The sequence below is a fragment of the Mastomys coucha genome, unplaced genomic scaffold (assembly GCF_008632895.1).
Source record: "Mastomys coucha isolate ucsf_1 unplaced genomic scaffold, UCSF_Mcou_1 pScaffold21, whole genome shotgun sequence".
NCBI classification, from domain to species: Eukaryota; Metazoa; Chordata; class Mammalia; order Rodentia; family Muridae; genus Mastomys; species Mastomys coucha.
The window spans coordinates 188,475,854-188,489,053 of record NW_022196904.1 but is presented as its reverse complement, the minus strand read 5'-3'; the positions used below and the strand labels follow the sequence as shown (position 1 = coordinate 188,489,053).

Sequence of the window (13,200 nt, the reverse complement as noted above, 5' to 3'; positions counted from 1 at the left end):
CTGGCCTCTGGTGGCACCTATAAGGACATGAACATAACACATAAACAAAATAATAAAATGTCTTGTTAAGATGTGAGGGGTCATCCCGCTTGCTGAGGAGGACTAGGCTGAGGAGAGAGTGAGGGATGGAGAAACTGGGACCGGGATGGGGTGGGGAGGGGACATGCACATAATGAGGATATAGTTTAATCTTTTTAGTCTTTTAAACTTTGTATGTGTATAGATGCTCTGCCTGCAGGTAAGTCTGTGCACCATGTGCACGCCTGGTGCCTGCAGAAGCCAGAAGAGGGCATCAGATGCCCAGGAGTTGGAGTTGCAGATGGTTGTGAGCTGCCATGTGGGTGCTGGAAGTTGAACCTGACACTCTAAAGAAAAGCCCAACAGGGGTGGCATCTGAGTGGCTGTGAATGAATAAAGATCAAGTTAAGAACAACGACAGGGGGGCTGGAGGGATGGCTCAGCAGTTAAGAGCACTGACTGCTCTTCTGAAGGTCCTGAGTTCAAATCCCTCACAACCATCGTAATGATATCTGACTCCCTCTTCCAGTATGTCTGAAGACAGCTATAGTCTACTTACATATAATAAATACATAAATCTTAAGAAAAAAGAACAACAGGGATAAGTCATGACTGTAAACCCCAGCCTGGGGCAGAGCTGTTGTCAGAGCCTGTTGTAATGTGACTGCCTGGCCCCTGCCCATCTCTAACCGTGGGTAAGTTACTTAAGATCTACACTGAAACAGAGAGGGAGTGATGGGTACCTCCTGAGTTGTCATGCACATAACAAGGATATGGTTTATAAAGTGACACCTTCCACTGGACACCCTCCCTGGGTCCTGGGTCCCTCAGTTAGAGAAGCCTCTTTGTGTTTAGGGGGAAGCCCCCCCCCCCAAACTCCTGGAAGTGTAGTATTTGGGAAGCAGAGGCAGGAGGATCATGAGTTAGGGCCATCCTTGGCTATATAGTAAGTATAAGGCTAGCCAGGTTATATGAGACTCTGTCTCAAATGCAAGACAACAAAACATCTTTGTTGCTAATAATTAGTTTAGGACTTACGCTCCTTGTGATTTCATTTTTAACAGTTTTATTAAACTCTTTAGTCAATTGTAATCTGAGAATATTAGATGGAAAGTCTCAGAAATATGTAATTCACAGGTTCAAAAAATCATACCATTCTGAGTAGCATGATGAATCCCTATGATCAGACTCTGTCCCACTCAGCACCTGTATTGTCCTCTCTCCAGCGTGTCTGTGGAGTATGTGCTTCTCTCTGTAGCTGCCTTGCTTAGCACACTAAGTATCAGGGGTGTTTGATGGAGGACTTAGCGCTGTTCTTGGTTCCAGGTGTCAGACAGAAACTCAGTGTCTTTTTCCTTCGTGAAAGTTATAAAGTTGCCAAGGGCAGAGGTTCAACAACACCCAGGAGACCACAGGAGGGCTGCCCGGAGTTCCTGTTGGTAGTTCTGCCATCTCAGTTTTGTTCTGGGACAGGGTTGTGAATTGCAGGTTTAGATTGACTTGAACTCCATTTCTAATAGTTTGTGTGTTTGGAGAGGATTCGGGGAAGCTATTTAGAGACACTGAGGGTTAGCGTGCCTTGCTAGCCTAGAAGGCGTGCCATGCTTTCTTGAAAGGCAGAAACAGAAGGTATCAGAGGAATTTCTGGGGACAGCACTGCCCAGTCGATGTCTCAGGAAAGCCGGAGGTACAGGCTCTAAGGGGAGCAGGTTTTGGAATCAGGAAGCCTGGGTTCTGTTTGGTTTGTGTCCTGGCTCTGTAAGACTCTGGCCAAGTCTCCTCTCTTCTTTGTGTGTACTCATTTGTAGAATAGAAACCCTTTAGTCCTAGGGATATCAGCCAAGGCCAGGCCTTCTTCAACCGTCAGTGAGAAGGTTAGCTCATAAGCCCTGCTGAGTGGGGCCTGGACCTGCTCACTTAACTTCAGCAGGCAGGGCAGAAGTCTGGCCAAAAGTGACCAGTGACCTAAGGCTTGAGGTTTCTTTCCCAATACTGAGAATTTCAAAGAAAACCCAGGGCTCTACTGAGAGTGGTCTGGAGCCACCCCAGAATGGAGGGTGTGTGCCATGCTGGGCTGTTTGCAAGAGGAAGAAAGGAAGGCAGGGATGAAGTTGGAGAACACCAAGGCAGAAACACAGCTGCTCGGCGGTTTGAGGGCTACTGTGCAGGAGGCCAGCGGAACAACTCTTCCTGCCCTGATTCCCTGGTCCATTCTTGCTGCCAACTCCGTGTGTGTGTGTGTGTGTGTGTGTGTGTGTGTGTGTGTGTGTTTATGTGCATGTGGCATGTGGAGGGCTCTGACCTACACACAGACTTGGAAGTAAGCATCCCTAGGGTTTCTCCCATGTGACTTTGTCCACTTCCCCCCACCCCCCCCAAAAAACTTGTTTCTACTACAGGAGACAGACAGTGACCTGCTACCTCAGGGTGAATAGGCAAACTCAAAGGCTGGGGCATGGCCAGCTGGTCAGGAGGGCTCTGTTCACGTGAGCTGCTGCTCTCACTAGGAAAAGTGTACAAATTGCTGGGCAGACCTCCAGAGATCAGAGCTGACTCTGCTGCCCCAGGGAAGCATGCAGGGGTCTCTCAGAAAACAACAGATCGTCCCTACGTGTTTACCCCAGGAAGTGGGGAGATTTGTCAAGAGACTGAGCAGGGTTTAAAAAGTGAAATCCAAACGTTTAAGAGGAAACGTGGATCTTTGCAGGGAGGACTTAGGAGTTTGGAAGGGCTGGGGAGAATCAAAAGAGAAGGATGAAATGTGTTCCGAGGTGAAAGTAACACCGAGTAGAGAAACAGACTCATCTACCTACAGGTGCCATCTTTTCTGGAAGACCAGACCTGGTCCTGAGCTCCAGACACTGTCCTCAGGGAAGCCTAGGCTACAGACGCCCATAAGATCTGGGAGCAGGGAGCAGGCTACAAGTAGGCGTTTTCCTGTGTTCTAAAGTGTGTGCGATCCGCAGGTGCCAGGCAAGGCGGACTGAGAGCCCGCCCCCAGCGGCTTCTAAGCCAGTAGGGCCCAGGATTTGGGCGCACTGGTTTGATGGGTCAAGCAGGAGGCGCTCGCGGCCCGTCTCCACCTCCCCGCTGGCCCTCAGTCTCCTCCTCCCGGCATTGGGCTCGCAGTCCCGACACTGGAGAAAACAGATCTTGGTGGAGATCTACTGGAGCTCGCTGGTCCCGGAGTTTCCCCCAGGCTTCGAGGACGTCCCAGGCTCTTTCTTTCGTGCCGCCGCCCTCGGGCCGTCTTGGAGGAAGTGATCTGCGTTCCGGGCGGTGAGCCCAGTGCTGGGTGCGTGAGGACCAGAGCGCTGATTGTACTGACCGGCTGCGGAGATCCCTGGCGGGGTCCAGGACGGCTCGCCCGGGTGGAGTCAGGATCGGAGGGCTAGGGGCGAGGCGGCCACTCCGGGAGGTCGGGCGGCGAGCGTGACCTCACTGGGAGGGGCCAGCGCGAAGCCGGGGCGCGGAGCCCAGCGCGGAGAGCTCAGCGCGGAGCCGAGAGCAGCGCCGAGAGCGCACACCGTGCCCGGGATGGAGCGCTACAAAGGTGAGGGCGCAGGGCGCACCTACTTACTCCGGGTCTCCCGGACTCAGGTGACCAGAACGGACTGTCTACGCCCAAGGGACCGCAGCCCTAGAGAGGGCGACGGAGGAGTCAGGAACAGGGCGGTGGGCTTCTAGGCGTAGAAAGCGGCCCGCGCTATTTGATATTCCTGGGCCCCTAGGGCAGAGGTCCCTGCCTGGAGATCAAAGTGAGGCTTCTCACCTGTTGGAGAACCGAGGGTGTGTCCGGAGTCATCGGGTCACCCCCCCCACCACGTTTGCCTGGGGGGGGGAAGATGTCTACAGTCGAGGGGGGGCCCAAGTAAGGTGTCAACAGTAAGGGACTGCTGGGGGGCAAAGGGACGAGTTGTAGGGTTCTTTCGATGGATGCTACCTTGTTGAGGGGCTTCTTGTAGATTCTCGGAAAAGCCTTGTCCGGTGACAAGAAAAACTTCTAATGTGGTGGGATGGCGTGCTATTCTGTTCTTGGCTAGGTCCGTCTCTCCACCACTTTGTAACCGTGCCTCACCCTGCCCTTTGCGGACCCTGCACCCCAAAGCTGCGTGGGGGTGTGGGTGAGGAGCCCAGTGGACTGCCCAGCAGGTGGAGCGCCTGTAGGCGTCCTGGCAGCCGAGCGAGCTTGGATTTGGCTCTGGCCAGGGATCTTGGCCAAACCACGGTGGGAGGGCCGGCCCGGATATGCCCGAAGGGTTTTGGAGCCCCGGGGCTGGAGTCCAGAATCCTCGGATAGAAGGTCCTTTGAAAAGGGGGTTCGAGGTGCTGCCCTGAAGCGGATATTTCGGTGCGCTCCTACATGCCTCCCTCTGGGAAAAGGCTCTCGTACTCACTCTTTTCAGGGGTTGTCAAGGAATCTCGCTCTTCCTCTGTGGTTTCTTATTTATGGAACTCATATATGGCACCTGTGCGGGCAGGCTTCAGTTCTAGTAATGCCTTTCTCGACTTTTGCGTTTTCTCCTCCTCAGGATCTTTAGTGACTCACCTGTAAATGCAGGGTCTAGGCTCTGAAGTCCGCGGGGTGGGGGAGGGGCGCCAGAGGAAATCACTTAGCAAATTTCTGTTTCTTTCAGTGACCTCTCACGGGAGCCTCTCTCCCACGTCTAACCGGGAGGTCTTATCTTAGTTCTGATGGAATCTGGTCAGTTCGTGAGGGAAAGGCTGGAGTTGCCCTCATGCAGTCTCGAACATTGGAGGCCACAGCCCCTCTCTTGGTAGAAGGGTAAAGTGCTGCTCCACCCTTAGGGAGGGAACCTGGGGGCGGAGAGAGGGGCGGATTGGGGCCTTGGGTGTCTCCTCACTGAAATACCGACTTCCAAGGTCGCTTCAGCTCCTTGGATTGTGAAGCTGAAGCAGATGCTCGTCCCAAACCGAGTACCCAAATTGCAAGCTTTCTTTGCCAAAGCAGCAAACTGGTTCAACTTAGAGAACAGGCAACAGGAGGGCAGCTGTGCATTCAGGGTTTATGAGCAGGGTTTCTGTGTAGTTTGTGAATTGGTCCTTGACGGCATAATATCTTAGTTTATCCTGGGAGCTGAAAATCTCATCCTTTACTGGGATCACCTAGGAACTTCCAGCTAAATGAAGGGAACTTGGTTTCAGGTCCGAGTTGTGTTTTGGAAATAGATGTATGCCTTAGAGATCAATGAATGCATATACTTGAGAATTACCTGGATTGCAAAAGAGAATACACGTGGCCTTCTTCAGCTCCACTCTGGGAGGAACATGACTTGGAATCTCACTGATGTCATGTTACTAATATCTGCTAATTTTCCTGGGAAGAATGTGGGGATCTTCCCCCAGGCGAGCTTCGTTCTCTGTTCTCAGGAGAGGCGGATGAGTTGTGCCTTGGGAACTCACCATGAATGCAAACTCTTGTCTGTGCAAAACGAATGCTAAGCTGCATGACCGATAAACCAGGTTGCTCTTGCTTATCAGAGCCTGGGGCCTTTACATTTTTGTAAGGTGTTGGGGTTTAGTTCAGGGTTAAAGAACTTGCCTGGCATGTGTAAGACCCCTGGGTTTGATCTTCAGTGCATACCCCCCCCCCCAATATTTTAAAGGTAAGCCGGAGTAGTTGCAGAGTAAGTAGATATGGTGGTTTAAAAGATAAAGTTGAACAGAAAAACAAGATTTATCTGGGCTCTTGTAAAACTGATCAAAGAAAACTCTTATGGCATCTGCCATAGTTTTAAATTTAAATACTTTCATATTCCCAATTTTAAGTTCTCTTCCCTACACAGGTAGAGTTGCTCATTCTTGTCTTCAGAATCCAAAAGTGTTGTCTGTGATTTGAAAGGCTTAAAAAGCTGCCACGGTGGGACAGCAAACGCTTTCCATATCCGCTGAGGCCTCTCAGTTATCCCTTGCCCATCCTCCCCGTGGTCTTGTTTTTAGGCTGTGGGCGAATCGTCTTGAGGAAGCTGAGGGATGGCTGAAACATCTAATATTGAAAACCAGCCAGACTTTTCTCCCAGTCCACTCCAACCCCCTTTGCTAGATCACCATGGCTTTCTCAATGAAAATCAAAAGGGTGTGGGGACTACGTGAGGGTCCCTTCTCAGAGGGATGGAGCTTTTCTGAAAAAAGTTATAAAGTGTTGGTAAAATTACTATGCCTTGCATGTGAATCTCTTTGGCACTTTATAAGCAGTAAGAACCCTACGCGTGTCCAGGATTCTGTGCCACGTCCTACAGGGTGCCTTGAAAAGATTCCCAAACTTGAGTGTTTATATATTTATGACTCTCCTAAGAGCATTCTGTATCACTGTGCATGAGCCCATTGGCTGACCTCATCCCATGCAGTCAAGGATCCTGGTTCCTATCGCTCTCCCAGCTGGTGAGTGGGTCCAGGGCCAAGTGACTGACCTACTATCTGTGGATTACACTTGGAACATCACGCCGAAGCTTCCTGAAGTTGCATCATACTTGGATCCTAACTGGCCTGGCTGAAATATACGGACTTCATTTTAGATGGGTGTAATGGGTTGTGGGTAAAACCTGCTCCTGCAGCCTCTGGTTTCCCGGTCTGACTGCCGCTTCCGTGGGTGGCTTTAGGGTGCAGGAGGTTGAGGGGAGAGTGGTGAGATTTTGTCCAGAAAACAACATGGTCAGGGAAAGAATCTTGTTGGGGAATCTTAAGAGCTGTGGTCAGGGAAGGTTTAAAGAGAAAAGACAAATAATTAAGGGAAGTAAAGCAGATGGATAACTTAATCATGCCCCTTTAGGAATTCTTTCGCCATGCCTAAGAGCTCAGCCCTTCACCTGTTGGTGTCTGGCCCTGTAGCAGCAGACTTAACCTCAGCTGTATGTGGAACCATAAATGTGTGTGGCCAGGAAGACAGGGATGCTCTGACCCACCAGACATTCCCATTTAAACGTAGAGAGATAGGTGAGGCACTGCAGTTTTCAAAGGCCCTCGGGTGACTCCACGATTGAGAAGCTTATTCACTTTAAAAAATGAAACATCAAAATAGAAAGCCAGAGGAGTAGGCTGGGGCTGGGGAGATGGTTCAGCTGGTAAGTGCTTACCATGCAACCGCAAGGACCTGAGTTCAAGACCCCAGCGCCCATGTAAAAAGCCAGATATGATAGTGTGTGCTGGCTAGCCACTGTAGCTGAATCGGCAAGGTCCAAATCCCCATGAGACAATTTCTAATTTCTAAAACTGTAAGGTAGAGAGCAATTGAAGAAGATTACATACATGCCTTTGGCCCACATGCATGCACATGCAAACATGGAAAGGGAAGTCTACTTCCTTCTGGGAGGGACCACTTTCAGGAGTACCCAGGTCTGATGATGGGAGGAACCGCTTTCAGGGGTACCCAGGTCTGATGATGGGAGGAACCGCTTTCAGGGGTACCCAAGTCTGATGATGGGAGGAACCGCTTTCAGGGGTACCCAGGTCTGATGATGGGAGGAACCGCTTTCAGGGGTACCCAGGTCTGATGATGGGAGGAACCGCTTTCAGGGGTACTCAGGTTTAACGATGCTCAAGTCCTTATGGTGATATAGGATTTGCATATGGGGCACAATGTCTTCCCAACTGCTTTACCTCATCTCGATTACAGTGTGTGTAGTTGCTGTATTGCCATGTTTAGGGAACAATGGCAAAGACATCAGCACACATGTGATGTCCTTGCAACTTTTGCAGGCTGAACTTTAACAGTACACATCATCAGTAACAGAGCATTCCCTTATGTTACCCCCTGTATTGCGGATCTGCAGTTGGCTAACCCTGAGGCCACGGAACTTATGGCTATGGAAAGCCAACCAGAATTCAATACACATCCTCAACCTGAAAACCACAAGCAAGAACGGAGTGAGATACTGTGCATGCGCTCTCGCTATCTTGTGATATCGCATCTTGTGATAGATAGCTGCAGAAATCTGATGTGATTCACCCTTAGCCTTTGTAGGCGTTGAACAGATGCATGAGAACGCTGCTTTGAAACAATGTCAGAGTCTCCGCACCTTGCGGCCCCCGAGCTCTGAGTTTGCTCGTTGTGCTTGACCCTGGGCACAACTGACTTTGAAGCTCTTTGTGTGGGAGCCTGGCAGCGAAATGGTTTAAAGCAGAGAAAACATGGGAGAGGCCATGCTGGTGCTGAAGAGCAGGAGCCAGGACTTCTGCTTTGGGCCTTCCTCTCTCCTGATCGGGTAAAAGCTCTGGGAACTGGGCTGCTTCCAGAACAATTAAAGGACCAGGCGGGCCAGGGAGCTTCAAAGCTGAGAAAGCTGTAGGGTTCTCCTCCAAACCCCTTTAATGACAGGAAATGCTCCTCTAAAGGAATGTTCCCCTGTCCTTCAGGGAAGGGAGACTCCTCCCAAGCTAGGGAGAAGGGCACAATGACTGCCACCAGAGGGGAAGGCACAATGGCATGGAACATGTAGAAGCCCAGAAACCCAGTAACCTACATGCTGTGCCTCCATGGGCTAGCCACTGAATTTACAGGTCTCAGTCGTCTCTCCCCAACCCTTAGAAAACAGCTGTCGTGTGTCCCTTGTGTGGCCTCTCGACTACTCATCTTGGCTGTCATGTGTCCCTTCTGTGGCCTCTCGACCACTCATCTTGGCTCATTTCTTTGTGGTCACTGAGGACACTTCAGCGGGAGAATGTGTTTGGGAAGAGAGCAGGGTGAGGGGGGATGGGGCTGCCAGCAAAGGTCAGTTTAGGATTATGATTCTTATAAATAAAACTGATTTCCTGTGGAGAGATGGGGAGTCACAGACTTAGTGGGAAAGAGAATGCTATCAAGTATGGAAGGAATTCATTTTTTGAAGGACTTGAATGTCACTATGTCTCCAAAGATTGTTAAGCCCAGTGCCAGGGTCTGAAATAGGAGATGAATCAGACCCGTTTGAGAGCCAGGGCAACTGAGGCCAAAGAGAGCAAGCAGCCGTTCATAGGGTCGGCGACAGGATATGGGAAGCTGGATTTTTAAAAGGAGAATTCCTGCTGAAGAATTCATCTAGAAAAAAAAAATTCCTGGAAGTAATGTCCTGATCTTGTCAGTGTCTTCATGCCAGGAAGGGCTTGCTATTGAGTTAAACACCACCATCTTCAGGAGCCAGCCCAGAGTCTGCCTTCCATCAGCCACCATCGCTCCTCTGGTCCCTTACTACTTTAGGTAGGGCCTCATCAGTACACGGCACACGGTAGGCATGCAACAAGTGTCCTGTAGTAATGTTACTCAGTCTTATAGTTATATGCAGATTTATTATCTGTGCTAGGCTATACTCTGTCAAGATAGAGACTTTGTGTCTGCCTTCAAAGTCACCACCCCTTGGCCCTTTACCAGGCATGTAGTAAGAACAAATCGACCCATGAGTGTCTCCTGTACAGAGCACACACTGCTTCGTGACCTTCTTCTCAAGAGCAGACCTGGTTCACAAAAGAAATGAGGTGAAATCTTTGAGCTCAGTTCCAGAAGTGAGGAAGGAAGTGAGGGAGGAAGTGAGGGAGGAACTGAGGAAGGAAGTGAGGGAGGAAGTGAGGGAGGAAGTGAGGAAGGAAGTGAGGAAGGAAGTGAGGGAGGAAGTGAGGAAGGAAGTGAGGGAGGAAGTGAGGAAGGAAGTGAGGGAGGAAGTGAGGGAGGAAGTGAGGGAGGAAGTGAGGGAGGAAGAGCCCCTGGCTGCCCCCGGCTGCAGGGTCTTGAGTGCTTTCTCTGTCTGTTCCAGCACAGGGCTGTTGCTGTCTGGTGGTGCAGAGAAGAATCCTGCAGGTCTCTGCTTGTGAGTATGAGCCTGTCTGTGCCCTCTGCAGCAGCTCACCTGGCCTCCAGGCTCCCCTGGGTACAGACCTGGCTCAGCCTATGCTGTGGATGGAGGGGTTAAGGGCATACCATGGAGCCAGGCTCCAGACTGGGCACACAGGAGCTGAAGCTTCTAATGTACCCCTTTTGCTACTAACATGCTGTGCGACCTTGGGCAAGTCAATTAATCTCTCTGGGCCTTGTTTCTGTATGAATAAGCTACTGACCACTGATCCACTCCCAGGAATAACTCAGAAACCACTGGTAAATACTCTGACAAGGGTGACGCCTCATTCAGTCAGTCAGGGGGAACAGACATCATCATGCCTGTGACAAGGTTCTGCTGCCCTTGAGGTGTGTGTGTGAGTCCTTGATTAATTTAGGCTCCAGCTGTGTGCATCCTTTGTAAAGTTTTAGAGTTAGAAGGATTCAGGCAAAGTGTTTACTTCCCAAGGCACTGTGTGCGTCCTCTCTGCCAACTGGAAAGACAGACAGGACGCGTTGGCTCAGCCTTGACCCTGGTCCTTCTGATTCTCTCAGATAGCTCTGTAAGTTTGTGTAGGAGCTTTGAGCCCTTTGCTGATGTTCTGTCTGTGGGTTCTCATTTTCTCTCCACATCATCTATAAATTAACTAAGCACAAACTCCACCAAGTGGAAGGTATGGAGAATAATGTGCAGATGTGTGGAAGGAGCCGGCCTCACCCTGAATGCATTGCTCCAGACTGGGGTGGGCAGAGTGGCACGGGGCACCTGATGTTAGAGATCTCGCTGGGACCTAAGTGGGAGCGAGGCAACAGAAGTTCTCTTCCCTTCACCTCCTAAAGGCCTCTGAGGTGCTCCAGGCCAGCTGTGGGTCCAGTGGAGAAACCTGAGCTTACAGGGAATACCAGCCCCAGCACACTGCAGCTTTCTGCTCAGGATTAAACCAAGGGAATAGAGCTGCCTGTTAGCTGGTACAGAAGGAATCCCATGAGGCAATGGGGCAAGCTACTGGAGGTGGCTTGCCCAAGTCAAACATCCAGCCATTCTGGTTTGCCTGAGATTTCTTGGTCTTGCCTCCTGGAAGGAAGCTACCTACCTTAGCTCTGGGGATACAGGTGGGCTCACCCTCTTCTCAGACTTCATCTCTGGCGGCCTCTCTCTGAATCATCCCAGCAAAGGTGAACCAGGGTTTAGTTTCTAAAGTAAGAAAGTGAAAGTCTGAGACTAGAAGTGGTTGTAACTGTCCTCTGGTGGTTTGCAGGAGGCTGAGAAAGGAGGCTCTGGAGCCCACACAGCTCCGTTTGCTCACACAGCCTTCTAGAAGGCCAGGCTACCTACAGAGCAAGCGAGTCACTTCTGTAGGTACCAGCGCTGCTCTGGGGGTGAGGTGATCCACAATAGGGCATGATGCAATAGGTGTTACAGAATGGTAGACATGGCCAACCTCCTTTTTGTGATTGGACAGCTCTGGGTACTAGCCAGGTAAAAGGGCAGGTTTGTTTCCCAAGGTGTATAAGCTATACCTTGATGAAACTGCCTTTTAGAATACGTTGCAAACCCTTGAGTGCCGTCACCCATGGCCCACTGTCTGTCTTGACAGTGTATCTCTCTATGATGTTTTCTGTTTACATTGCTACCAATCAGTTTGCTACTTTTGTAAACAACATCACACCGCCTGCCCGTTGCAGACCCTGTGAGACCAAGGATAGGCTGAACACATTGAGCTGTTACAGGGCTTCAGTCAAAACTTGGTCTTCTGCTGGAGCTAGAGCAGGATTGTGGCTGAAGCACAAACGACTCAGTGTTGACTGCATCCTAAGAAGTGGAGACTTCTAGAAAACACCTGATGATGCAAATTTTCCTCTCATTAGGAGATCAGTAGTTCTAAATGCCAAACAGCAGGTGAGCCCAAGAGGACTTTGGGTAAGGAAGCCCTGGCCATCCCCTCTGCGCACTCGCTACTAGCCGCATGTGGCTTCACCATGGTGATTGTAGCAATGTTTCTACAAGTCTTTGCACTGAGAAGGCTATTGAACTGGAATGGCCTGTCCAGGCTGCACCATGGTCCAGTCTTTGTTGACTTTCTGGCATTGGCAGTTCTGCTGGCAAGTATTAGGCCAGGATTTATTTGAAGGAGGAGGAAGCCATGGCATGACAAAATAGTAGGGCAGAGCCTGCTCAGTCCCAGATGATGTGAAGGATGCCACCAGGCAGTGTGGAACCTTGTGATACAGGGGCTAAATGATTAGTCTTCACCGTACATATCTGGTTGTTTCCTTTTCTAAATCAGGTGTGTTGAATTGGTCTGTTCTTTAGCGGGGTGAATTTCATTGGTTCTATGCCCCAGGCTAGCTGGGGCTAATTTTTGCCCCTTCATTAAGTATAATGTATTGGACATCCATGAGACATCTATGCAGAGGACCATGTGGACATGATGTGGAGAATTTCACACAGGCATCTCTTCTTAAACACTGGTGTGTTCAAACCACCAGACATCCCCAAAGGTGGTTCTGGTCCACCCCCTGGCTGTTTGAGCAGACTTAGACAATAGTTGGGAGAGTGCTTCTCCCGTTCCTTCTTGGACTTGTTGTCTGGCTAGGGGTTGCAGTGACAGAGCAAAAATTTTGGACTTATGCCTGGTGAGACTTCCCTGGAAGCCGAGTCAAGTCTGGCTGTGGCTTGTTCCCCTGAGAGAGATCAAGTTTGGGGAAGCCCTGGAGTCCACGTCTGGTTTGTACACAATCTGGAGGGTTCCTGAGTATGAAGGGGTGCCTTGGGAGAACACAGGGAAGGGGACTCCAGGTAGTGCTTCACCTGCCCGCAGGTTAGGGCCACACTCTCAGGGTTACCCACTCACACTGACGTCCTTTGGGCTTGGGAAACCGTCAGCCATCCTTCCCGTTAGACTAGCAAGCTGGCCTCTTGCCATTTCCTCCCATCTCTCACCCCCTTTTGGTGTCCCCCACCCCAGTCCTTATACAACAGGATTTATTCATGTTAACTGTGTTCAAGTTCCAGATGGGGGCAGAGAAAGAGATTGGGTTGAATGAGCTTATTGTCTGAAGGTTTCACTGGCTTCTTTTATTTAATACCCACAGTTCTAGAACATATTGAGCTGATTTACTGAATTTCAAATGTGGTCTTTTGGAAGGAACTCTGCTAGGACGCTTGGCATCCCAGGCTGCAGGGCCAGGAAATGTTGGGTGGCAAGCTTGCCTGGGGCATCTCAACTTCATCTTTACAGTCTTGGTCCTCCCTGTGGCAAATATTCTCAGTCAGAATCCTAGACTCTATGCACTGGAGACAATTGCTTCCCTGCAGTCCTTTGATCCAAGTTTTGTGGAATTCCCAACTGGTGCGCTTTTGAGAGAGAGAGAGAGAG

At 50.4% G+C, this 13,200-nt stretch overlaps 1 protein-coding gene across 3 annotated transcripts in view; it reads left to right on the top strand.

Moving 5' to 3' along the window:
• Positions 1 to 3,144: 3,144 nt before the first annotated feature.
• The window catches only part of Afap1l2 (actin filament associated protein 1 like 2), a 97,499-nt gene continuing 87,443 nt past the window's right edge, over positions 3,145 to 13,200 (top strand). The window contains exons 1-2 of one of the 3 annotated variants that reach the window (XM_031390806.1): positions 3,145 to 3,571; positions 9,762 to 9,815. In XM_031390806.1, coding sequence (XP_031246666.1) covers positions 3,556 to 3,571; positions 9,762 to 9,815 — 70 coding nt within the window. In that variant the 5' untranslated portion in view covers positions 3,145 to 3,555. The remainder of the gene's footprint in view (positions 3,572 to 9,761; positions 9,816 to 13,200) is intronic. The other 2 variants (XM_031390808.1, XM_031390807.1) reach the window with 2 other exon arrangements.